The sequence below is a fragment of the Rousettus aegyptiacus genome, unplaced genomic scaffold (assembly GCF_014176215.1).
Source record: "Rousettus aegyptiacus isolate mRouAeg1 unplaced genomic scaffold, mRouAeg1.p scaffold_m13_p_13, whole genome shotgun sequence".
Lineage (NCBI taxonomy): Eukaryota > Metazoa > Chordata > Mammalia > Chiroptera > Pteropodidae > Rousettus > Rousettus aegyptiacus.
In genome coordinates this window covers 58,753,750-58,779,535 of record NW_023416288.1, presented here as the reverse complement: position 1 = coordinate 58,779,535, position 25,786 = coordinate 58,753,750, and the positions used below count along the sequence as shown (strand labels likewise).

General features: G+C 45.7%; 1 protein-coding gene, 1 long non-coding RNA gene and 2 pseudogenes across 13 annotated transcripts in view; all 4 read right to left on the bottom strand.

The window, feature by feature from the left end:
• The window catches only part of LOC107510482 (aldo-keto reductase family 1 member B1-like), a 60,782-nt gene extending 48,714 nt beyond the window's left edge, over positions 1-12,068 (bottom strand). For 2 of the 7 annotated variants that reach the window (XM_036230900.1, XM_036230901.1), the window contains exons 1-10: positions 11,859-12,068; positions 11,277-11,613; positions 8,606-8,773; positions 7,807-7,923; positions 7,074-7,151; positions 6,650-6,772; positions 6,036-6,142; positions 5,635-5,716; positions 4,962-5,045; positions 3,174-3,256 (exon numbers count right to left, since the gene is read on the bottom strand). In XM_036230900.1, coding sequence (XP_036086793.1) covers positions 3,174-3,256; positions 4,962-5,045; positions 5,635-5,716; positions 6,036-6,142; positions 6,650-6,772; positions 7,074-7,151; positions 7,807-7,923; positions 8,606-8,773; positions 11,277-11,342 — 908 coding nt within the window. In that variant the 5' untranslated portion in view covers positions 11,343-11,613; positions 11,859-12,068. Of the gene's footprint in view, positions 1-1,009; positions 1,406-3,173; positions 3,257-4,961; positions 5,046-5,634; positions 5,717-6,035; positions 6,143-6,649; positions 6,773-7,073; positions 7,152-7,806; positions 7,924-8,605; positions 8,774-11,276; positions 11,614-11,858 lie in introns of those variants that run through there. The other 5 variants (XM_036230904.1, XM_036230902.1, XM_036230903.1 and 2 more) reach the window with 5 other exon arrangements.
• A 3,730-nt stretch (positions 12,069-15,798) lies between these two features.
• LOC107510501 overlaps positions 15,799-25,786 on the bottom strand; it is a 33,565-nt gene continuing 23,577 nt past the window's right edge. The window contains exons 4-8 of one of the 6 annotated variants that reach the window (XR_004954044.1): positions 24,553-24,968; positions 21,038-21,143; positions 18,471-18,633; positions 18,164-18,204; positions 15,803-16,559 (exon numbers count right to left, since the gene is read on the bottom strand). This is a non-coding gene — a long non-coding RNA (uncharacterized LOC107510501). Of the gene's footprint in view, positions 16,560-18,163; positions 18,634-21,037; positions 21,144-24,552; positions 24,969-25,786 lie in introns of all 6 variants that reach the window. The other 5 variants (XR_004954043.1, XR_004954041.1, XR_004954040.1 and 2 more) reach the window with 5 other exon arrangements.
• Positions 16,871-16,989, bottom strand: LOC118610829 (annotated as a pseudogene).
• LOC118611022 lies at positions 23,601-23,718 on the bottom strand (annotated as a pseudogene).

The window sequence follows — 25,786 nt, the reverse complement described above, 5'->3', positions numbered from 1 at the left end:
CATCCAATAACATCAGTGGGTACTTAAAGGAGCGAGTAGGTAAACGTTAGCTAGGGAACAGAACTTGTGCCTTGCCTCGGGGTACCAGTTCACAAGTTGCTTATCAATTACTGGATGGACTGAAAGTCTGCCTCCCCCGCCCCAGGTCATTTGTTGAAATCCTAATATTCAACGTGATGGTTTGGAGGCAGGACCTTTGGGAAGCAATTGGGCCATAAGGGTGGAGTCCTCATGAACAAGATTAGTGTCCTCATGAGAATACACAGGAGATTGTTCTCCCTCTCTCTCTGTCTCTCTCTCTCGCTTTCTCTTTCCCCTCAACCTCCATCCCTCACTCTCTACCATATCAGGATACAACAAGAAGACAGCCGCCTGAAAACTGGGAAGTGGGCCCTCACCAGACACCAGATCTGCTGACACCTTGATCTTGGACTTCCAGCCTCCAGAACTGTGAGAAATATGTTGCTGCTATTTAAGGCGCCCGGCCGGTGACCTTTTATTGTGGCAGCACGAGCTGACGGGATACCAATTATGAATGCTTTTCTTCCCTGGTCAGGACAACGAGCTCGAGAGCACTCCCTTGTGAGGGGCGCTGCTGAGGACACAGGGCTTGGCCTTCCCAGGCGGGAGGAACAGAGGCATTTGTGAAATTACAAAGGCACTGATGTCCCGGCTTGGCCCTAATGCTGTGGCTCTCATCTTGGCTGCCTGTTAGAATCCCCTGGGGCTACAAATGCGAGATGTCCTGGCAAGTCCCCACCCCGGGACCAGACCACCACCGTGGATAAGGTCCAGACATTTAAAGCACCTCGAGTGACCCCAAAGTACAGCCAGGTGAGATCCGCCACCCTAAGGCTAAACGGATGAAGTGCCGGGGTGAGGGGTCCCCACTCCAGGGAAAGGTGCCAAGTCCTTGAGCCTGCTGCAGAGCTGAATGGCCTGCTTGATGGGCATCGACGACACAGAGGTCACGTGGGACGGAAGGCGATGGATCCTTTCGACAAATAGCATCAAGCTCACAGAAGTTTTTATTGGAGGCAAGAAGTCTGGCTGAAAGGATTATAGTTCCAAACGGTCAAAATCCAATTGTTAGTGGCACTTTGTAGATTCAAGTTAGTCAGAAAGGATGTCAGGGTTGTATTTCCTCAGCTGGACAAGAACAGCAAAGAAGACGAAGAGAATTCTAATAATGGATATGACACTGCTCCTCAACGCGACACCACGCTGGCCAAGGCCTTGCCGGTGCACGTGCAGGTCGCGGACCCGCCACTGAGGGACACGGGCCACACTATGCTACGACCAGGAAGAATGAGGCGGGAAAACGGCAGCAGGTCCACTGGGGCGGAGCAGGCAGCCTCCGCTTCAGTACTCTTCTCTGAATGGATAATCCTTGTGGGCGGCAAAGCTGCCAGGAGTAAAGAGGAACAGGTTAACTATGTAAGAAGAGATTGCAAATGGAACCAACTGCAAAACGACAGAAATGAGGACTCTCGCGATTTGGGCAGAAAGAGGCCCCCGAGGCAAGAGTCACTTCTGAGACTGCCAGGCTTGGGTCTGCACCTAGGGGCAGCCCACCTGTGTTAGTAATGCCGTGGCGACGATGTTGGAAAGCCTGGCTGAGCAGAGTGTGCAAGGCCCAGGGTGAACCCGGCCTGGGGCATGTGACCCTTACTCAGATATTGAACAGCTCCCCATGGTCTGCTTTTGTTCTTTTTGCACCCTATTAAACCTGCCATTAGCCACAGAAGCTTGGTATCATGATAAGTGCTCAAAAAAGGCAGCGTATGTGTATGTGTACGTATGGTTAGGAAAACTCCTCCTGGGGGACCGGGGAATACTGGAGACAGCTTCTCCTTCCCCATTCTAGCCCTGACCTATCCCCGTGAAATACCAGTCCCCACGGAATTATCCAACAGCCGTTTCCAGAATGGCACTGGAGAGTGGAAAGAGTCTAGTTGTAAAGGGACCAATTAGAAACCGTTTGAAAAACTTCAATACCCTGTGTCAGCGGTGGGGCGGGAAAGGGAACCGAATGAAGGACACAGATTCTCAAAGCAAAAGGGATGGAACTCGGCGAATGATTCATTCCCGCCTCCTCTCTCTTGCCCACCAGATCCCAGTGATGTTAATGTCTACAGGTTAAATAGCATTAACGCGAACGGGGACTTCAGGAAGGGCCCTGGTTTGGGGCTGCCAGTGGTAAACTCTGTGGCCTGTTTTGAGTCGGAGGCCACGGTGTGACAGCGACATGCTCGCCAGGCATGTCCACACTTGAAGCACAGAAGAAGTATCACCCAAGAGGCACACTGGGTGGACATCTGCCACGCAGAATGCCACGCTGAGCTAGCTACTGAAAGAGCAGAGGCTGGAGAGACAAAGCTGTCGCCCTGCCCTGTCTTAGGGAATGTTTGACTTTTGCTTAGAAGAGTGACCAACTACTCAAAGAGACAGAGTAGAAACAGTAGCGAGCTCAGGCAATAACAACAGTGACAGAGGAGGTTCTCAGGCCCCACTGAAAAGTGGGACGTTTCTTCTTCAAAGCAGAAAAGGAGTTTAAACTTCATTTAGTTATTGTACTGATAGGAAGAAAAAATAAACAGCCTACTGTCAGATTCCTTCAGATTCCAAACTGCCAATCAGAGGGAATGCGAGGGACCAGTGAACGAGGAGCTGGCGGCGGGCTTGTAGGCGACGGCCCGCCAGAGGGCCACAGCGCTTTTCTCAGAGGCAAGTGGCTTATCGGTGACAGAGCCGGGACGACCTTAAGCCCTGAGCACCACAGTCTTTCTACTAAACCCCTTTGTAACATTATAACATAAAGAGTCACAGGCACATTCTCCCAGGAAGGTGCGGCAGGAACCACCAGGGATCCTCTGGTTTCAGATGAGTCGCTAAGATCTGAAAATTAAATGCCCAAATCTGTGGCTACTGCAGGCCAGGCCGACACCGCACCTGGGCCGGGAGAAGAGACTAGAGCAGAGGCCCCGGCATCGGCCCCGTGGCGGTGTGCAGCTCAGCTGACAGATGTGTGACTGTCTGCTGCTTCACCTGGATGGGAACGCACGGCCATGCGCCAGCGTGAGAAGCCCTGTGACGGCAGCACTGGCCGCCACGGCCTGCAGGACTCAGGCTTTTGCTCTGCAGCATCTGATGCCCTCCCGGGACTCGCTCACCTCTCCAAGTCACAGACTCTCCAGTTCCTGTTGTAGCTGAGTAAGGTGGTCATATCCTCACTGCTCAGTTCAAAGTCAAAAATCTAAAAGGAAAAACACATCCAGTAGCCCTGCAAGTAAAGCTCACACGGACTGTCCCAGCAGCTCTGTGCAGGACGCTGCTAAGCAGCTGCCTTGCGCGGGAACAGGGGGAGCGAGACTCGACTGAGTTTACTATTCAAAGGCGCCATATGTTCTGCCTGGGAACCGTAACAGCCCTTCCTGTCCAGAGCCTCCACGCAAAAGGATACCTTTGACTCCATTGAGTTCATTCCAAGACCGCCACTAAGCACTTCTTTGACATGCACCAGGGAACACAATGGTGGGTAAGACACGTCTTTGCCTCGGTTTACAATGAAGCAAAGGAAGGGCGACAGCTATAACACAAGGAATCATTAACTGCGCACTGTGTAAGACACGTTGCACAAAACGCTCCGGGAGGCCAGAGGAAGCTGGAATTCCGGCTGGGGACGGAAGGCTGTGGTCAGGGATGTGAGACCGGCCTAAGAAGCCACATGTGGTTTTGACAGAGAGGGCCAGACAGGAGAAGAACCATCTGCATGAGGCGCGGCCTTCTGGGGAGGACGTGGCCAGCGGCCTCACGCAGCAGTGGCCGAGCCTGCAGCGCCCTGGGAGCCAGACGAGCGCGGGACGTGCAGGCAAAGTCGGCTGCAGACCTGTGGTCACAGCTGTGCCAAAATGTGCACGGACTACACAGCAAGATACGAAACCAACGCATTGCTATGAGATTAGTCATTTAAAAATGTTCCTTTTCTAACACCTTGAAAGATAAAACACTAAACAAAGGATCTGTCTCTAGCACGGTATGTGTTTCCCACGGCCGTCCGTTTTACCACTTTATCTCAATTAGTTGAGACATCTGAAGAAGGAAAAATCCTCCCCTACTACACCATATATTCCCCTCCCCGACCCTCCCTAGGCCTCACCCCAGGCTCCCAGGCGACCAATGACACATGTCACAGCAATTGCCTGCGGCCAGTGGACTAGGCAAAATCAGCGTCTCACTCTGGGAGCCACTGCTTGGAACCAAAGCTTTGGTGGAGGGGGCATGGCCCTGGCCGGCAGAGCACCCCGGCAGCGGGACCCCTGGAGCCACGAGTCACTCCCACTGCCCCGCACCGCACAGACCACACCCCCACCCCGCCCACTGGGTGAGAGGCACCCTGACCCGCCCTGGAACCTGCCGTGGGACCTGCCCTAGGCACACGGTGCTGGGGCCCCGACACCAGCCCTGCTGCTCTGCCCTTTGTGGGGTGGAGTCCTGGCAGAAGTGCTGGGCAGGCCAATGGCCCGGAGGGTCCGCAGTGCACGGACGATCACAGGACAGCAGCGCGTCCTGAGCACTGACTAACGCACCAGGCGTCGTGGGCAGCCCTTCCTTTGATGGATCTTTTTAATCTTCGTGACAACCCTCAAAACAGGTACTGCTTTACAGATGGGAAACTGAGGCACCAGGCTAACGAAGCCCTGGTGCAAACGCACACGGTGTTACTCGAGGATCACATTTCTCAGGGCCTCGCGGTCACCGAGGGGCCTCGGCACAGGAGTGCACGGGACGGCCACCCAGGCGCGGAGCCACCGTCCTCAGTGTGCAGTGTGCAGTGTGCTCGCTGCACTCACTGCGCCTGCTGAGAGGTGACAGAGGGCGGGGGTCCCGCACAAGGCCCTGCAGGGACGGGACGAGACGCGCTGTGCAGGAAAACCTGGGCCGACCAGGCGGGACCTTACCTGAATGTTCTCAGCAATGCGTGTGGGTGTCACGGACTTGGGGATCACCACCAAGTTCCTCTGCGTGAGGAACCGGATCAGAACCTGTGAACACATGTGCCGAGTGTCACGTACGCCGTGAACTCTGTCCCTGCCTCACTTCATTAGATACATCCATAACTGGAGGGGGAAACTGCAGAACCTCACGTGTGAGAAAACCGAGGTGCAGAGACGGCAGGGTCACGCCCAGCAACGGGGCGTCCAGGTCTGGCCCCAGCGCCCTGCCCTCGGGCTCCATGCCACGTGCTTCCGTGTCCCCCAGAAGTACGACCCGCAAGGAGACCCTTCACTGCGGACCACCCTCACCACCACGGGAGAGAAGAGAGTGACCTGTGCAGCTGCTGATAAAGCGTGCTCCTCTGTGCAGACAGGGGCTTTCAGCCGCCGGGGCCGCTGCTGACCCTCGTAGCGGCCTGGGAAGCAGTGGGGCAGGTAACTAACTACTACCCCCGGACCACACGGAAGTCTTCTAACTCCCCACTTGGTGCCCTTTCAACCACACATCCCAGGACCCCAAGCTGAGCTTCTGGGGAGGGCTTAACTAGGCTCGGTCATCTGTTCCTCCTGGCTCACTGGGCCTACCACAAAGATGGACAGTCTGGGAGCAGTCACGAGAGCCTGGAAACGGCCGTACCTGGGCTATGCTTTTCTTGTACTTGTTAGCGATCACTTTGATCCTGGGATCCTCCAGCAGCAAAGGGTCCTCAGGCTTGGCCCTGGAGACGGAATGATGGCCCATGTGAGCAGCTATGATCACCACCACTCACGGCAGCCAGCTCTCCTCACCCTAACACCCATCAACCTCGGAGGGCAGCCTCCAGCGTCCTGATCTGAAGTTTCGTTATGAACTCCCAACCCTTTCGAACAAGAGCAGGTCTCTTGCTACTAAAAATACCAAGCAGGAAGCCCAACAAGAGGCTCCTGGGAAGGTCTGCAAACTAGCCCCAGAGCATCCTCCTTGATGCTGAATTTGTCTTTTTAGCCATTTCTAATCCTCACTCACCGATAAGAAAACATCGTCCCGTGGAAACTCACCAGGGCCTCTCAGGAGAGCCGAGGGGACTGTAGGCCGTCACTGCAATGCCTTTGGACTGACAATACTGGATCAGCTTCTCCTGAGTGAGGTATGGGTGGCACTCGATCTGCCAACGGAAACGAGAGGTGTGATGGCAGCTGTGTGGGCGCAGGTGATGGGACACACAGGAGTTTCCCGTGCTCAGTCCCTTCCCTCACATGATAGAAAATTGTGTGTAACCAACGTCCTGCCTCCCAGATAAGTTGTGACACCTCTCTCCTTTTCCCAGCTGGTGGCCTTGACACTAACAAAATAATCTGGTTACCGATGTACTGCAGCCACGGGCCCTAAGGGGTTTTCTGGCCCGTCATCAACAGTGACAGGCTTGAGGACCTCCATGTCTGCAAACTGCTGATCTGTGAGACCCTGACCCATCATCACAAGCTAGGCTCCAACCTCTCCGCTCTCCTACAAGATGTGCCCCTGTCATTCTGAATCATACACGAGGACTCTGCCAGTGCCCTCAAACTCGCCTCCTGGCTGCTCCCAGGGTGCCATGGACAAGAAATGACTGCCAGGATCACGCAGTAACAGAAGCCTGCCATCCACACCGGCTCCCCTGCTGGATGCCTACCTGGTTAACCACCGGCTTATGTTTTAAGCCCGGTTTGTTCAAGATCCTCTCGATTTGGAGATGGTTGAAGTTAGAGACTCCGATAGCTTTCACCAGCCCTTCATCCACCAGCTCTGCCATGGCCTAAAGACAGAAAAGGCTCTGCTTGCTGCTGACAGTGCCCGAATGGACAAGACTCCGAAGCATCTTTCGCATCGGTCCTACCCTTACTATCCCGTGCCAGCAAGTCAGACCTTTGAGAAGTCCAAAAGGCACCAAGAAAAAAGCAAGGCTGGCTTTAATGAGCCAGGAAGAGCAAAACCAGTGACAGAAGAACAAAATGCAGTGAAAAAAATGGCAGAGCAGAACAGTTACACCTTGTCCACTCACAAGGACAACAGAAAACCGGCAAGGGAGAAGAATGCCAAATCAGGGACTGCCTTACCTCCCACGTGTCCACAAAATCAGTATCAGAGGGAATCACGTTGCCTTTCTCATCCACTGGAAACAATTCTTTCCCGGGCTGTCATTAGAAGAAAAAACAGACATTCTGTGACAGCCCTTATTGAGCTCTGCCGGTTTCTCATGGAAAAAATAAATAAATAAAAGATAAAATCAGGCTCTGTTACACCACTGTGCAATAAAAGAGAGTAATGGCGTAAAGGCCACACTTTCCATCTCTGACAAAACAAAACTGAGTTGTGGCTGGAATGAAGGCCCAAGATATAACAACAATAAATTCCTTTTGTGCACACAGAGTTAAGCTGCCAATAAATGTTCATCGACAGGATGGTGCACGTGTCGAGAATGTAGGAATCCACATGCATACACATGCATAGGGCAGGGAGTGCTGATAATGCCCAAGCATTATGTGCAGAAGTGTCACTTGAGCCAACTTTGCTATCCCTAAGTTGTAAATGATACAATCACCAAATGACCCAGCGCAGAGCTCCTCCAACTCCGTAATGTACCTCTGAGCCACCTGGGATTTAGATTCAGAAGCCCTGGGTGAGACCTGAGACTGGTTCCTAACAAGCTCCCAAGTGATGCCACCGCTACTGCTCTAAGGACTATCCCCTGAGCAGTAGAGACACACGCACAGCAGGTACATACTCGGAACCTGCTAATAAAGGAGGGCCTAACACGTACCAGGCTACAGCTGACTCCTGACCCCTTACCTTGAAGCCCATCGGCCAGTGAATAAGGTACAGGTCCAGGTAGTCCAGGTTCAGGTCACTGAGCGTCTTCTGGCAGGCTCCCTTCACCTTGTCTTTCTCATGGTACGTGCTCCACAGCTGAAGCCAGCAAGAGAACACATCTTATCACCGGCACTGGAAGCCATGTTCTGGCATGGAGCCAGAGGGCTGGAAGGCAAAGGATTCACATTCCTCTCCCCACAACCCATGTCGCCATGAAGCTATAAATGGCGACAACGGCGATTCCATTTCACATTACGGATCCTAACTCCCCAAAGGCAGGCAGGACACGGGCACCTCTCAAGTCCAAACTAAAGGCATCAAACGGAATGAACAGGTCGGCACGCCAGCCCTAGGCCCTACATATGAGTTCTCAGGGCGATTTTCCCACTCGGCTGCTTTCCAAGAAGCCAGCCTCACCCACCCAGCAGGTGTCCTCTGGGCAGCAGCAGTCTCTAGGTAAAAGAGGGCGGTCGGCAGTGCACATCCAGTCTGCAGATGGGAACCAAGTTCCATCCTCAAAGACGACTCCCTGGGGAGGGAGCACCAACCCACGACCTCGGCCTCATCAGCTTGGGGCTCTGACAGCTGTGAATGGGCAAGCTCTGAGCCCTCCACGGTCTAGAGTCAACACATTTTACCCTGGAAGAATCACCTGCCAAGTGATAACTGTAGCTCTATGAAGAAGCCCCAATGTATGACCTTGGCTCCTGAGCTGATGCCCTCGATGGATAAACGTGAACGACACCTCTATCCCCCAGGCTCCCCTGCAGAACTGCACCTTGCTGACAATGAAGAGGTCCTCGCGCTTCACCACCTGCCTCTTCAGCGTCTCCCGGATGGCCATCCCCACCTCACTCTCGTTCTGGTACACATGAGCGCCGTCAATGTGGCGGTACCCACAGTCAATTGCTGCCTTCACAGCTTCCGCCACCTTGCCTGGAGGCGACTGAAAGGGAACAGAAGGCATGGAGTTAAAACCCAAAACAAAACAACACACACAGTCTGCACACAACCCACACGGAGGCCGGCCAGTGTGAGCCTACTGGCTCTCTCTGAAGCTGCTGTCCCTACGTCAGTACGTAAAGCCAAGGAAAGCTTCTGAAGCACATTCTAAACCTCTTGCTCATTTTATGGGGATCTGACAAAGGCTTCATAGCAGCACAGGGCCCCTTAAAAACATGTGCCAAAGCCATCTCGCTCCTTGTTGCTTCGCACATGCTGATTTACAAACCGCTGCATAAAATATTCCCCCCTCATCTGAGTCTATTAGGTCCCCAGAACAATAAGGATATCATTTCCTCCAAATAGCTTAAAACAGCGGTCCCCAACCTTTCTGGCACAAGGGACCGGTGCTCCTACGAGAATCTGAAGCCTGATGATCTGAGGTGGAGCTGAGGCGGTGATGCTAGCGCTGAGCGCCTGCAAACGCAGATGAAGCTTCACTCGCTTGCCCGCCGCCGGCCTTCTGCTGTGTGGCTGGGTTCCTAACAGACCACAGACTGGTACCGGTTTGCAGCTTGGGGGTTGGGACTCCCGGCTTAAAATATTTCAAAAAGCACTGTTTTTTTCCCAAATGAGAAACCCAATTCCCATTTGGTTTTCGAGCTCCATCAGTAAACACCTGAACTTTACTTTCTCCTTCCGTGCATGAATTCAGATATTAGTAATCACTTTTTTTAAAGGAGTTCTGGGAGATTATCATAAAGTCAAGAATGTTCCTTATGCAGATTCAAACACCTGGCCTTCAAAACTCGTATAAGAATCCTGGAAGCTAACCATATGGTTTGTGGACCGAGCTGCTAAGAAACTCAATGGCCGTCTGTGCTCAAAACATCTGAGTAACCAGGACAGGTATGGGGAGCCTGGCTGTTGAGCAGGGGCAAGTGCCTGCATAGCCATCAAGCTTCACAGGTTGACCATATAGACACACTCCACCTCCTGCTCAGACCAGAGACGTGAAAGATAAACATGTCTGCAACAGACAGTTGACTGAATAGGGCACACTCCTCTGGAGAGGGAAGGTAGGAAAGAATGAAAAGGAAACTCCCCAGGGGCTTTAGCAGCTGTGGACATCTGCTGTCTGGGCATCGGCTGCTGTGAACGGGCGAGGGGGCAGAACACAGAGCATGGGAACAAGCGCATCCATTCCAAGAGAATAACCTGCAGCAGATGGACTTTAACTCGGTATCACGGTCATAACTCAGTAACACCCTGAGAGCCACCATTGGACTCCTTTGGAGAAAACAAAAAATTACAAAATCTGTTAACTTTGGCCAAGAAACACTTTCCATGTGAGGTAACTCCAAGATCCTTTTCTTCTCCATGTTATGTTTAATAATTTTCAACTGCAGGCTTTAGGGCAAAAGTAAGAATTGTCCTCTGTTCTACTTCGAACCATGTCAAAGTGCACACAATACTGTCTTTTCTTTCTGTGCGTAAATATCCAATGCCCAGGCCTATATTCCAGTTTCTGGGGAATCCTGGGTCATAGCTGTGGAATGTAATATATAATACCCGAAACTAACTCTAAGAGGCTTAAAAATATTGGGTTTTGCCCCAGTGTCCATAATACCTCTCCGCCCTCTAATTTGCAGATAATCAGGCTATCCATTTCATCCCTAACCATTTCTTAGGGACACTGTTTAGAGATTTCAGTGCTGTGCAGGTTTCTGGAGACAATTTTAATACCGACGCCTGCTAAGACTTTTCCACTGGCGGTAAGCACCTGTGCCCAGATTCTCGGTGGAATTCTACCCCGCACATAACACCCCCAAGTGCCATGCCTGGATAAAGGGGATCAGCGTTGCGCGTCTGGGGACATGAAAATGAATGGGGCCTGGGTCAACTCATGCCACCTAATTTAATTACCTGCAGTCTCGGGCTTCCTTGAGATGCTCATTCCCAAGAGAGAAAAAAGGAAACGATGAAGGACAAACTATTTAGAAGGAAGACAAAGGGGCGGCGCAACAAGTGCCGTGAGGACAGCAAAGCCGGCGCTCAGCGGCCCCCATCCCTTTCTGCTCCGCCTCCTGGGCTACCCCGGCTCTCTGTCCCCGGGGCCAGAGCAGTGGCGGCTCGGGAGGCACCCCCTTCTCCCGATTGCCTTCGGGCTCTTTTAGTGATTTTTCCAGCTGGGTTCGGATTCAAGGTGCAGCCTGGGGTCCCCATCCACCAAGTGTCTACACGGGCGGCCTTCCGCGGGCGCTCCCAAGTCCCTCACGCAAGTCCCCTGGTCCCAGCGCTCAGGCCGGAGTCTGCCCCGCCTTCCTGCCCCGCCTCGGCTCCCGGCTCCCGGTTCCCGGCTCCCAGCGGGGCTGGGCAAGCCCGACTGTGGCTCCTCGCAGGCCAGACGCCCTCTGACGGTCACTCCAGGTCTCTCCCGCCCCAGGCTGCGCGAAGCCCGAAGAGAGCCGCGCGAGACGCACCCCTTCCCCCGCCAGGGCCCTTACCTTCCACGTGCCCAGCCCCACCAAGGGCATCTTGGCGCCGTTGCGGAGCACGATGTGGCCGGCCATGACTGCTGAAGCCGCAAAGTTCGGCGCAAGGACTGCGCCCCGGTCGTGCAGATGCGGCCCTTATGCCCGGACGCGACCGGAAGCAGCGGGGTCTTCGATTGGCTGCCGCTACGCGCGGGCGGCTTCTGATTGGCCCGCCCGCGCCCAGGTTGCGGCCTCTGGAACTGGCGCTGGAACTTCGTTAGGGCCTAAGAGGTCGTAATTTTCCGCTCAGATTGTGTTGGCCCATGATCCGCACAGCTGCATGAGACCTCGACGGCCCCTGTGGTGCCTGGAAATGCGAATGGTTTAGCACAGGTAAAAGACGTCCTACAAATAAGTACCCTGGGAGGGAGTTTTGGTTTCTTTGCTTTTCTTTCTTTCTTTTTTTTTAAGGGCCCGAAGAATATGTTTGTCTATCCGTTTTCCAAGCCCAATATCACGCTCTTTGGGAAGTTGACAATACCTGGTCCTTAATTTGTACGAAGCATATGGACTACGGGTATCTTTTAGGGTCTTTTGCTCTCAGGAAGGTACCTGTCAGAGAAATGGCTTGCAATCTTATTGCAGAACATCTTCTCGAGATTTGGGGTTGCCCAGCCTGTCTTTGTGTAGCTCGTCGGGCTGTCTCCACACCCTGCCCTAGTTGTGAGCAGCGTCTGTGCACAATGGGTTTGGTTCAGCAAGCCTTCTTCCCCAATCCAGCATTTCTTCAGGTTAGGAAGCATCCATGAGCTTGATCCAGAACACACACAGAAGATCATAAACTTTTAGAACACGAGATTCTATTGAAGTGGCAAGTTTAAATCTGGTCATTTAGCAAAACTCTAGAAGAGTGAATTCAAGACAGACACCCACTAAAGAAAAATTAGCTTAAATAGTAAAGCTTCAAGTACTTCAAATAAAGGGATGCCTAATAAATCGATCAGCCCTCATTGGGAGGTAAAAAGACACATTATTTTCCAATACAATCTAAGGAAATTTGCTGGAAGAACTTTGAAGACAATTTTTGTTTTGTTCCAACAACCTCTCTCCATGATGCTCTGTCCTTCCCCAAACCTGCTCGTTCTGCTCCATCACCCTCCAGTCTTTCCCCTAATCATGGAAGACTGGGAATTACGTCTGCTGGTGATGACTCAGGAAACAGATCTCTCTAAACTCTATATTGTGATTTTTCCATTTTAACGATTTCTAAAAAAGTGCCCCCTATGAAAACTTTATACACATCGGACTAGTCCCGATATTTTTCCATTTGACTTTTATAAGAACTATTGGTAGGAGGTAAATTCTGATGCTATTGGTCTCCAGATAATAGAATTTTAATTTTCCTCTAAAGTAGTGACACATTTTTGGCTGTGTTTGCAAGTGTCAGCAACTTCCCCAGCACCAAGATTTAGCATTGCCCTCTGTACCTGGATGAGGGAATCGTGCCTCGGGCAGTCTAATCCCACTTTTGAATCTTGCTGCCCCTAAGGAAGAACCCAATTATCTGATTTGACTGGAGCATTTACTGGGTCTTTATCCATTTATCCATTTTCCTCTTCAGAGCCAGGCCCAGTGGGGGCTGTGAAAACAAACTTCATAGCTTCCTCAAATCTCCAGCCATTGTCTCTCTCAAGGAAGATGCAGTAGGCCAAATTCTAAAATAGCCTTCATGGATCCTAACTCCTCCATAATCTTCTTCCTTGGAGTACGGGCAGAATCTGACTATAGTAACATTCACATCGTGATATTATATTGTATGGTATAGGAATTTTACAGATGCAATTAAGGTCCATCAGCTGACCTTAAATTAAGATAGGAAGACCATTCAGGTCATCCTGACCTAATCATAGGAACCCTTACTCTCCTTACTTCTGTTTGTTAGGCAGTCACTTCTACTGAAAATGACATAGAAGAAAGGGAAAAAGAGGGCAAACTACAGTTCCTTTCCTTTTGGTGCATCTTTACTTGTTAGTACACCAAATGAAGAGTGTGTGCATATTAAGAAGCGAAAGAAAGTTTTGTGCAGTGTTTCCACTGTTTTGGTGAGAATAACATACATCTGCTTGTGTGAGCTCCAAAATATGAATCGGGTGATGTTTATGTTTCTGCATGTGAGTTAAAAACTCTATTTGCATTTAAATTTGAATACTGCACAATATAAAGATGAATAGTAAAATTCATGCTTACTGGAAGAGATTACGACTATGAAAAGATACAAAACGTGAATGAACCCTGTGGAATTCGAATAGAATTAGTGTGAGCTCGTGGTTTTCCATATAAAAAGATTGGTATAGAAATAGATGTATAAAGATTTGTGTAACTATAGGTATATGTGAACTGTTTTGCATGAAAAGAAACTAGGGTTACTTGGGGAAATAGCTCATTCCAGGGTTGACACAGGGAACAGATTTTTCCCCCAGAAAGTGTGGGAGTGCTCAGCGAATGACGGGGACTCACCGAAAGACACGGAGGGGAGCTCAATTAGCGCATAAACTAGTGTCACTAATGGATTATGAGCCAGTGAATAAAAGAGGGATCCATGAAATGACACCAGAATGAAGAAAGGAAACAGAAAACTTTTTGTCAACCAATGAATATAGAAGAAATGATGGAATTAGAAAATAATGATTTTGGCAATCATAGTGATCAACAGTCCATCCAATAACATCAGCGGGTACTTAAACGAGCGAGTAGGTAAACGTTAGCTAGGGAACAGGACATGTGCCTTGCCTCAAAGTACCTGTTCAATATTGCTTATCAATTACTGGATGGACCGAATGTTTGTCTCCCCCACCCCAGTTCATTTGTTGAAATCCTAATATTCAATGTGATGGTTTGGAGGCAGGACCTTTGGGAAGCAATTGGGCCATGAGGGTGGAGCCTCATGATTGAGATTAGTGTCCTCATGAGAATACACAGGAGATTGTTCTCCCTCTCTCTCTGTCTCTCTCTCTTTCCCCTCACTCCCCATCCCCCACTCTCCACCATATCAGGATACAACATGAAGACGACTGCAAACTGGTAAGTGGGCCCTCACCAGACAGACACCAGATCTGCTGACACCTTAATCTTGGACTTTCAGCCTCCAGAACTGTAAGAAATAAATATTTGTTGTTTAAACCACCCAGTTCATGGTAATTTGTTACAGCAGCCTGAGCTGTCTAAGACAGTTACTAAAAGAGTTACTTTACAGTGGAGTACCTGGTAAGTACTTCTGTAGAAGTATTCTGTTGCCGTGTAACAAATTACTACAAACTTAATGGCTTGAAACAACAAATGCTTATGATCTCACAGTTCTGTAAGTCAGAAGTCCAGGGTTGAACTGGATTCCCTGTTTGCGGTCTCCCAAGGCAGCAATCAAGGTGTTGGCCAGGCTGGGCTCTATTCTGGAGGCTCTGGGGAAGAATCTATCTTCCAAACTTGTTCTTTTTGTTGGCAGAATTCAGTTCTTTGCAGCTATAGGATTGAGGTCCCCATTTTCTTGCTGGCTGTCAGCCAGAGACCTCATCCTGGAGGCCTTTCCCAGTTCTTTGCCACAGGTCTTCTCCATCTCAACAAGGTAGGCTTCCCTGGAGTTGAATCCCTGTCACACTTTAGATTTCTCCGACTTTCTCTTCTGCTGCCAACCAGAGAAAATTCTCTGCTTTCAAAGATCTGATGTGACCAGCCCACCAGATAATCTCCTCCTTGCCATATAACAAACAGCATAATCATGGGAGTAACACTATGGGCCAAGGTCACAGCAACATCCTAAAATTCTGTCTACCACTCCTCCTCAATCAAGTGATCAATATAATATTACCAGTAATGTGACAAATTAAAATGATATACCACCTAATAGGATGCAATGAGAAGAACCTGGTATCACATCTGTGAAATTCCTGCTAAAGATGCATAACTTGAATATAAGCACAGACAGTCCCATCATGAAAGACATTTGATAAAGTGAGTGTTCTGTAACATTTGAAACAAAGTCATGAAAATCAGGGAAAGACTGGAATACAGATTACAGATGAATACAGAGTGACATAATAAATAAATGTAATGTGTGATTTCAACTGGATCCTTTTGCTATAAAAGATATATTGGGACAACCAGTAAAACTTGAATGGGGTCTGAAATTAGATGATATTAATGTATTATAGTGAATTTCCTCATTCTAATGGTTGTAATGCAATTATAGGTATAAGTCCTTGTTTGTAAGAATTACACACTAAGTATTCAAGAGTGATGGGGTATCATGTCAGCAAATTACTCTTAGACAACTCAGAAAAAGCACTCTGCACTATTTTTACAATTATTTCTTAAATTATTTCAAAATGAAAAAAAAAATTAGCTAATCAAGAAAACAAGAAAGGCAAACTAGATTCCCAACAGAATCTAAAAGAAATGATTTCGGGGGAAAATTTCACATTCTTTTTAAAATTCATTTTGTTTTATTTTGAATTTTTAAAAAAATAAATGAAAACAGAATGAAAGAGTCTACTCTCTTTAGGATATCACTTTGTGAAAATGGAAAAATTGCTGACTGGGAGGAAATACAATTGAATCTGTGTTAAGTTATAAAATTGGTCTGAGTAGTTGTCAGACAAACTTATACATCAAAATGGAAAGCTGAGGCTCAGAGGGACAAGAGAACAGTTGTTTGTACAAGTGTATTAAAAAAGTAAGTAACATTTTTAAAGGTATACAGAAATGCCAAGAGTTTTGTCAAGGTCCCAGGCCACTCCTTGTGGTTATAGAAAGACAGTAGCTTTCTTTTATAGAGCGATAAGCAGGATTTATAATTTTTTTTTTAATTTTAAAAGCAATTAATATTTACTGATTATTTTTACGTATTTCTCCTAGAATTCAGCATTCAATAAATACACAGGGACTACGGTTTTGTTTCTGTAAAAAAAAAAAAAAAATCACTGTTACTTTTTAAACATTTTATTCTTGTCTTGGTAACATTACAGACGCCAGTCTCTAGATGTCACTGGAAAGAGGTGGCGAGGTTCTTCTTTCTGAGCAGCTCCATTGCCTTCGGCACGTGTCGAGTCTCTGTGTGGTGCACGCCACATCCAGACACACTGATCAATCGTGAGGTGGTTGGCCGAGTTCACCACACCATGACTTCCCACATGTGTTTTCCTCAGCCTGTCTTTGGGGTTTGGTGCTTTGGCCTTCCGTCGTCGGCACAAGGCATATTTTTGTCACTCTCCCCTCAAGGCAAAGGGGCTGTGGCATCTTAGAAGGGATAGACTTCTGAAACTCAAAAACATCCACAAGCCCCAGCTCATTCCTTCTCTTAACAACATCTTTTTCTGGTGTTAGTTGCTGTAATAACGTAATGCACCCATACGTATGCTTCAGAAGAAATCAAATACCAGGTATTTTCTATTCTCTTTTTTCTTTTCTTTTCTCTTTTTTCTTTTCTTTTCTCTTTTTTCCTTTTCTTTCCTTTTTTCTCCCCTTCCCCTTCCCCTTCCTTTCCTTTCCTTTCCCTTCCCTTTATAGTTGACCTCACAACTGCAAGGAGCTTGTCAGCTTACAATCTCTTATTTTTTAGTTTTTATTTTTTATGCCTACAGCCCCTGGTCTTCTTAGGTCGTCTCCCATCCAAGTACTAGCCAGGCCCCACCCTGCTTAACTTCTGAGATCAGATAGGATCAGGCTTGTTCAGGATGGCATGGCTGTAGACCCAAGTATTTTCTTAAAAGTCCAGAAACATAAACAAGTTAGTAAATTGAGTTAGAAACAACTCTCCTTAAAGTATGAATATTTCCATATCTATCAAAATAAGATTTCCTCTCTTTTGCCTGCCTCTCAGGTTATGCAGGCCCCACACTCCACCTTCTGGCAACAATTTGGAACTAGTCCTAAAAGCCCTAGAACTCCTGAATCCATTTCCTTAATTTCTGCCTGAGATAAAAAAAAAAAAAAATGATCTCAGAAAAATAAATCTCTCTACACCTCTTTTTCCTCTGCTTCCAACACTTGAAGGATGCAGCTCCTGCCTTTCAACTTGGCTTGATTTCTTTCTAAATAAGTAATATTCTAAAGCAGAAATTCCTGTTGTAATTGTCTTCTAATGCTTTGGATCTTAACTCAGTTCTACCTCTAAGCTGGGAGCCCAGTACCCAGATGAGGAGTTTAATTAAACACTTGTATCACCATAATTACTAGCCTTGCAACTCTACTGGATGAAAAGCAGCACACTCACAGCTGTAAGTCTTATAAGGTCTGATATACAAGCAGTCCTGTCTTCCTGGAACCATGCCATTCTTGTGTAGGGGGTAAGCCAGGTCTGGCAGCTGAGACGGCCCCAATGTAAACTGGGTACTTCAGGCTGTGGCAGAAGTGATCACGCTGACTTGAAAGGTATAGCCTCTACAAGCCAGGCTAGAAATCACAGACTGTCAAGGTTGGTGGTGTCTCGGAGGCACTGAGGCTCTTTGGACCTTCAGTATCACAGGCTGGCTACTGCCCAACCACTTCTAATAACGGGAACTCACTTCTTCCAACTAATATTTAGAAAAATCCTGTTTAGAGCGCTCTTACTTATGCTAAGTTTAAATTGTGCCTTCCTATATCTTCCACCTGTAGATCTCAATTCTGTATGCTGTGACCACACAGAACAGGTCTTAAATCTATTCCTGGTGAAAGCCCTCCAAGTATTTGATACAGCTGTTATATTCCTATGTTACACACAATTGTTTGGGGTAAATATCGCCAATTAATCAATACAGTCTAAATTAAATTTATTTGTAATAATATAATTTATTAATAAGTTAATGTATCCCATTTAATATTAATAGTGAATCATTCAATAAATTATATTAAACTAATAGAATTTACGATGACTATGTTTTTACCTTTATTCATGGGCGAGGTCATTCTGAGGCCAATGTCCAGTCTACGGTGTTGTGAAATTAGAAATTTGTTTTTGTTAGTTCTTTCAGGACTGGTCTAGGGGCATGATCCATAATAATCTAGCTCATAAGAAACTAATGAACATGGTAGAATTCCAGTTTACATCGCTGTTCTGAGGTACATGCCCATCAAGCAGACTAGGACATATATATATATCTGCTGGTTATATGCCATCTCTTCATGAGATAGAAAGCCTTTGAAAACTATGAGAAGTGAGTATAATAGAAATGTTAAGCCTGAGGTACTCACTGTTTCAGATGAGCTCATGGCTGAGCAGGCTGACATATGCTTGTCGGCCAATGAGGGGAGTGGATTCTCTTTCCACAGTGCTGGAGGAAGATTCTGAGAAATTCTGGATAAATGATTCTTCTTTGATTTTCTTTATTGGCACAAAAGTGTACCCTCATCACATCTGGATTGGGCAATAGGCGTTACGGTTAGGAGTCTTGGCTCTAGTCAATATTCATTAGCCAAGTGACTGAATAAATAAATCGGGGACCACTGACTAGAACGAGCTCTTAAAATTTGACAGAATAAAATATACTTTAAGCTATTTTATTAATTTGTAGTGGGTAATCTGAAAGCACTGTCTTCACGGGTGACATGCGTACACACTGCCATCCCAGGCTTCTTCCTATGAGTTAAGAAACACTCTGGTTATCAACATTTGTCACTGTTCTGGACTAAATGCTTGTGTACCCCACCTCCCCTAATTCATACGCTGAGATCCTAAACCTCGACTGGAGATGAGACCGTGGGGGTTCGATTAGGTCATGAGAGTGAGGCCCTCACGATGAGATTAGTGGCCTTGTAAGAAGAGGAAGAGCAATCTCTTTCTCTCTTTGTATGCATGCCTCAGGAAAGGCTATGTAAAGATATATCAAGAAGGTGTCTGTCTGCAAGCCAGAAGGATGATGCTCACCAGGAACCAAGCTGGCCGGCAAGAAACAACCTTTGTTAATAAAGTTATGTAAATCTCTCAGGCTACGTAGTATTGGGTTTTATTTGATTTAACAAGGGAACAATCTCACAGCCAGAGTTGTGAGAACTAAAGGCCTGTTGTTTAAGCTACCCAGGCTGCCATACCCAAGCTGACTAAGACAGTAACATATCTTTCAGAGGAGTAAGGTGAGATATAGCATATCTGTTTTTATTACTTTCCATTGAAGAGAGTGGGATTTCTGCTGTCTTTTCCATCCAACTCTAGCAATGTACCATGGAGGACTCTGTGGGGCCTACGCTCTGTCTACAGGAGCTGCAGAGGAGGACTGAGTGAATGGTCCCAGTTCTCCAGATAAAGAAGGATGTGAGGTCACTTGCTCTGGGTGGGGAGCTGAAGTGCAGTAAGGGGTTTCAGGAAATAGAGAAGGCTCAGAACTCCGTCTATGAGCAATGCCCCCAAAGAATTAACTAAGGATGAAGAGAGGAAAGTTGAGCAGCCTTGAGCTCACCACTGAGGTTCCATACTACGGTTTTAGAGTTGAGGCAGTGTGTAGACTGCAACTTTCTGCAGGAGCACCTAGCTGCCCAGAAGAGGGACTAAAGGATTGACTTTATCTGGCCCTGAGGATTAGCAAGGTGGTTAAGAGCAAAGGACTTCAGGAGTCTTGTTGGCATTAAGCAACTAACCCTGAAGTAGAAAATGCTTCAGAGCAGTAGTGCAGGGACTGTTTCAAAGCGGGAACACCACTCATGTATGGGTTTGAAATGGTCTCAACGAGTATGGGAGCATCCTGTTCTCTCTCCCACTGCTTAGGTCTAGCCTACATGAGGCTCAAGATCTTGTCCCCAGCTGACTCATCTCTCTATATTCTCTACCCCTTGTTTAAGTCCACTACTGCCTGCCCCCTTCAAACTTGAGGCTCTCATTATAAATATTACCATACCTGACTTTGCGTCCAAGTGGTGGACAATTAAGTTGGATCTTAGGCTTTGGGGATTCCCAGAAATCAAATGCAAAATTTGATGTTTGTGAATACCTGTTTATTTTCTCTCATTAAAGAAAATTAGATGCTTAAAGGAATGTGTGGCTCATGAAACAAAACAAACCCTTGCTTTTAGGCAGCTTGACTTTCTTTGTACCCTCTGTACCCTCCAAACTCCATCACTTCTTCCCCCATTAGTACAAGTTTTTGTAAGTTAATTTCTCTACTTTCCCATACCTCCCCAGAACGTTTGGGATTCTTGCATATCTGTTTCCTGGGTAACTTGGTTCTTGATTATAGTGTTCTGAGTCAGCAAAGAGGGGTTCCCTTTTCCACTCTCCAAAGGTAGAGGATTTCCAGAGATTATTTTTTCATTCCTTACTCAGTGGATTCTACATTTCTGCCAACTGAGAGCTCTCACCCCAAATCATCTGCTTGACTCATTTCTGCTGACTTTCTGATCTACTCTCATGTGGCTCATTATCGCCATAGCCAAAGTCTGCAGCTGCATAAAGGACTGACTGCTGCTTTGAGTACTTTGATGACTACTCTGGTTGCCTCTTGAGACTGTTAAGTCATCTTTGCAGGCCAACCTATCTTTCAGGTGACTTCTTTTGTCAACTATGATAACGGATATTGTTTATTTTTTCTAACTTCTTATAGTAAATTTCAAGCATATAAAAATGATAAAGAATAGTGTATTGAGTGTAATGTACGGATCATTCAGCTTTTATGTTTTTATGGCCAATATTATTTCATTTACACCCCTTTACTTTCCACTCCTTTTCCTGATTATTTGAAGCAAATCCCAAACACCGTATCCTTTCATCTGTAAATATATCAGTATATATCTCTAAAACATAAGAATTCGTAATACTATATATACCGCACCTAAAAATTAGACAACAACAACAAAAAAATCCAGTCATTCAGTGTTAAATAATAGTGGTTGAGGGTAGTTCTTCTGGTACAGAAAAATTTCAATTTCAGCCTTGAGCTAAAAAAGAAAAAAATTATAATTAAACTTTACCATTACTAAATCATCAAACCGCAGTTTAGTAGGACGACTCAGGATATTCAGTATCTACTGCTGACAAAAATTCATAGAATTGAAGAGGCTTAAATCCACAAAAGTGAATATGCTTGTTTTTTGTTATTGATTCAATAACACACGACAGATTCAAATACAGCCATGTGAAATATAACAACGGACCGCACACGTAATGGTGGTCCCATAGGGTTATAATGGAGCTGGAAAAAACCTAGTGCACTGCCAGTTGTGTAAAAGTATGTAGCACACACAATTGTGTATAGTACATAATACTTGATCGTGATCATGACTATGTTCCTGGTTTACATATTTACTACATTTTAAATCATTACTTTAGAGTGGACGCTTTCTACTTACAGAAAAAGTTTGCTGTAAAACCGTATAAAGTGTTTATCATGTCTCTTGGGTGCATAATTTTCTCTTGTGCTTGATTTAATCTTGTGTTGTTTTACAAATTTAGCTTAAGTGTACAGTGTGTATCAAGTCTACAGCACAGTTATGTCCTAGGCCTTCACATCCACTCACCCACCATCACTGACTCACCCGGAGGAACTTCCAGTCCTGCATGGTCCATTCATGGTAAGTGCCCTATACAGATGTACCATTTTTTTATCTTTTGTGCCGTATTTTTTCTGTACCTATTTATGTTTAGATATGTTTAGATACACAAATACTTAACACCATTGCCTTCAGTATTCAGTATAATAACATGCTATACAGGCTTATAGCCTAGAAGCAATAACCTATACCATATGGCCTAGGTGTGTAGTAGGCTATACCATCTAGGTGTGTATAAGTGCACTCTGTGATGTACAAACAATGACGAAATTGCCTAATGATACATTTCTCAGAACACATCTCCATCATTAAGCAAAGCGTGACTGTATTTTCTGCAGAGTATCTGCTGATGAATCATATGATGAGTGACAGGATCTAATCTCTTACTTTTCACACAAACTTTGCAAATTCGTCCAACTAAGCCTTTTCTGCTCCACACAAATTTCTACCTAAACACATCCTAGCAGATTCTACTTCAGGTTGTACTGAATTAGAAAATTTCTCAAATTGTCCGAAAATATTCTCACAGTTGTTCTGCACAAACTTCATAAAATCTCATTCTCCAGTCACTTTAAACTTGGCATTGACACCTCAAGTAAATGAACAGTGTCAGCAGGATCTGTCAACTTGTTAAGGTACAAGAAAAAAAAAAAACTCAGAAACATTAGCCTTGCTTTGGTTTTTGTTTTAACTAACTGTTGATGTTGCTACCAAGGTTCCCAACTCTTCTACCAACTGCTTTTACTGAAAGGCTAAACACATTTCTTCAGGTTCTGTAGTCAAACACAATTTAATTAACTTAGAACTGTTAAATGGCTTTATTTGCTTCATTTACATTTTAATTCTTGTGAAGAAATTCCACTTTAATAAGATATTCCATTTTAAATTTCCTAATTTTTTTTTTACCTGTTGCTTTCTTGTGTATTTGGAATGTTGTGATGAGTGCTTAATCTGGCAATGTTAACAGTTATAGTGTCATTGCATAACAGCAAAATAAACAGCAAAATAAACCATACTCTATAGTGACTTAATAGTACAACATTTGAAGCCCACTTTTCTTGCTTTGACATAAAGGATACGCATTGGTAATATAAAATAAACTAAAAGAGGTAAAATAAAATAAAACAAAATGTCACAAAATGTCATGGTATAAAACTCTGCTTGGCACTTGAAATGCTATTTTGAATGGTTTATGACTTGCTGAACAGCAGTATAAAGTGATAAGAGTTCCACATATGGTCTCTGTTGCAACTTTTCAAAATTGCTATTGAAACTCGAATATAGCCATAGATAATACACAAATAGATGAGTGTGGCTGTGTTAAATAAAACTTCATTTGTAGATAGACATAACCTTTAATTTCAAATATTATTCACATGTTACAAGATATTATTCTTCTTTTGACTTTTTAAATTTTTTTCAACTGTTAAAAATTGTAAAACCATTCTTAACTTTTGGACCATCAAAAAAAGGCAATGGACCAGATCTGGCCCACAGGCCACAGCTTGCCAATATCTGGTCTAAATTGTTATACCTCTAAAAATTCCACAGATGTGTAAGGTCCCTGAATCTTTGTAGGGTTTATTTCCTATCACCTGAGGTGTACATCTCGATGTATATGTCATACCTAAGCATCAAAGCTCTAACCACTTTCTGCTACCAGGTTCAACTGGCATGGCGTCATCGGTATAGTGACCAGCGACCAGAATGTTTAGATAATCAAGGTCTATTGTCATCACCCATTATCTACCTAATTTTTAATTTTTTTTAGGCGAGGCAACCCTTGGTTGACCTCACAGATTGCAAGGACTTGTCAGTTTACAATCCCTTATTTTTTATTTTTTATGCCTACAGCACCTGGTCTTCCTAGGTGGTCTCCCATCCAAGTATTAACCAGGCCTGACCTTGCTTAGCTTCCGAGATCAGATGGGATTGGGCTTGTTCAGGGTACATGACCGTAGACACAGTCTATCTAATTTAAGCAAGGATCAAACTGGTGAATTGAATGAATGGGTTATCATGTCGAGCATCACTCCTGCCTCCTTTCAGTGGTTGAGGGTGACACAAATCACCACAGAGGACCAGATCTTCAACTTACTATCCTTGCTCAGGGATGGAGTCCAAGGTGAACTTTCAGGTGTTTACAATCACTTAGCCTTTATAATCAGAATGAATTACTCCTCAGAGAACTAATGTGAAGGTTCTTCCAGTTTCTAAGTATTTCACAGCCCCCTCACTTAGGCTAGGACTCCACCTATCACTTGGCCTCTAAAAATCCTCACTCTAATAAAGAGGCTGATGCTTTTTTGGGGGTCATTTGGTAACCATGTCAGCTTATCCACAACCCTCAAAATACTTGGAAATTCACTTCCCTCAGTGTATAGTTAGTTAATCTGGTAAATGTCTATAGGACCCTTTGAGGAAGAATTGTGTTAATATTTACTATAACTATTTGCTTTGGTGTTTCAGGGGTGCTTTGGTGTTTCCTCAAGGGGACATGGCCCTTCAATCAATGAATTTTGAGCCCCCAAACCACCTCAATTCTTGAAACTAGACAAGAGACTATGATTTTCCATTGCGGTACTGACACATTCAAGATCTTTTATGGGTATATAAATCAATCAATACCCTCATTGCCTGCCCATATATCTTGCCCTTAGGATCTCATGTTTTATCATTCTTTGCCACATGTTTCTGAGGGTCAAGCTCCCCTAGTTGTCACTCTCACCTTGTTATCCATTTGGAAGGATTGTCATTCGGGGCAATTAATGCAACCTATTAACATCATCACTCTTACCTTCGCCGACAGTTATATGCTGTCAATTTGTTTCTGCTATTCCAGAATCCTTTCATCGCCACTGACACCAGGGAGCCCAGTTCCCATCAGTATTTCCTACTGTCAACCCTGGCCTATAGATGACAGACAACACTGAGTTTGACAAGATGCTGGTGTCTCCCTCAGGAAGCATTCTTTCTTGCTTTAGTGGAGAGAGTGTCCTCGGGGTCTCTTGAGAAACATAGTCGTCCGGTAATTCTCTGGCCTTGCACAGTCAGTTCTAACATGCCTACCTTTCTGAGCCTTTCACTTATTCTTCTGCTAAGGAACTTGCAACATCTCCACTTCATTTGCTGTAGGCATCATTTTTTCCAAGCTTTGCAGAGACATTCCAGCAGTTTATTAGGACTGGCTCCAGGTGTCCTTACCAGAACAAGCTGGGGGAAGAGAAAGCAAAGAGAAAGGAGAGTGAAAGAGTAGACCGTATATCTTCTTTCCGCTGGTAAATCCTCGAACCCAAAATCAGTTGAGTTGAGGGAAGGGAAACACTTTGAATGTGATGACAATTTGACGTTTTTATTAAGACTAAAAGCTAATTTTACCCTTCAATACTTGAAAAATCAGACTGTTTTAAAAATCCAAGAATGAATAGAATCATTGGATCTGTCCACGATATCTTTAAGGGACAGGAGAGCCAACAGTTTTTGAAGGTAAAGGTAAAATAAAATGGAGCCTTTTCCTCATTGTGTATTTACAGATGCTTCATAAAAACCATTTGCACAATTGCTGAAGGGTGGAATGGTGTTGCCGCCTTCTATTTCTTTCTTTTTTTTTTTCATTTAGAAAATGTTACAATGAGCCATTATGTGACTTGAAACCACTAGGTAATTTGTTTTTATAAACCCAGGGGGATAAAATATGTTAAATCTACATACCATAGTATGTGAATTGGCCTTGGAGACTGAGAAGTAGTAATATAAGTGCCATACGAAAGTCTTAGCCATGTGCCTAGAGCTCAATACAGAAAGAAACTCATTCATGGTGCGGGGGTTGTTGGTGAGAGGTTTCATGAAGGACACAGTATTTCGAGGAATTTGAAATGCTGAGTACGATTCTGAAAGATAAAAAAGTCTTTCCAAGTAGAGGGAACAACAGGAAAAGGCATGACAGTGATACCAGAGATATTTAATTCAGATGAAACAACGAAGCTACGTAGAAATGCAATGGAGAACAGTTGGGAAAAGATATTTGTCCT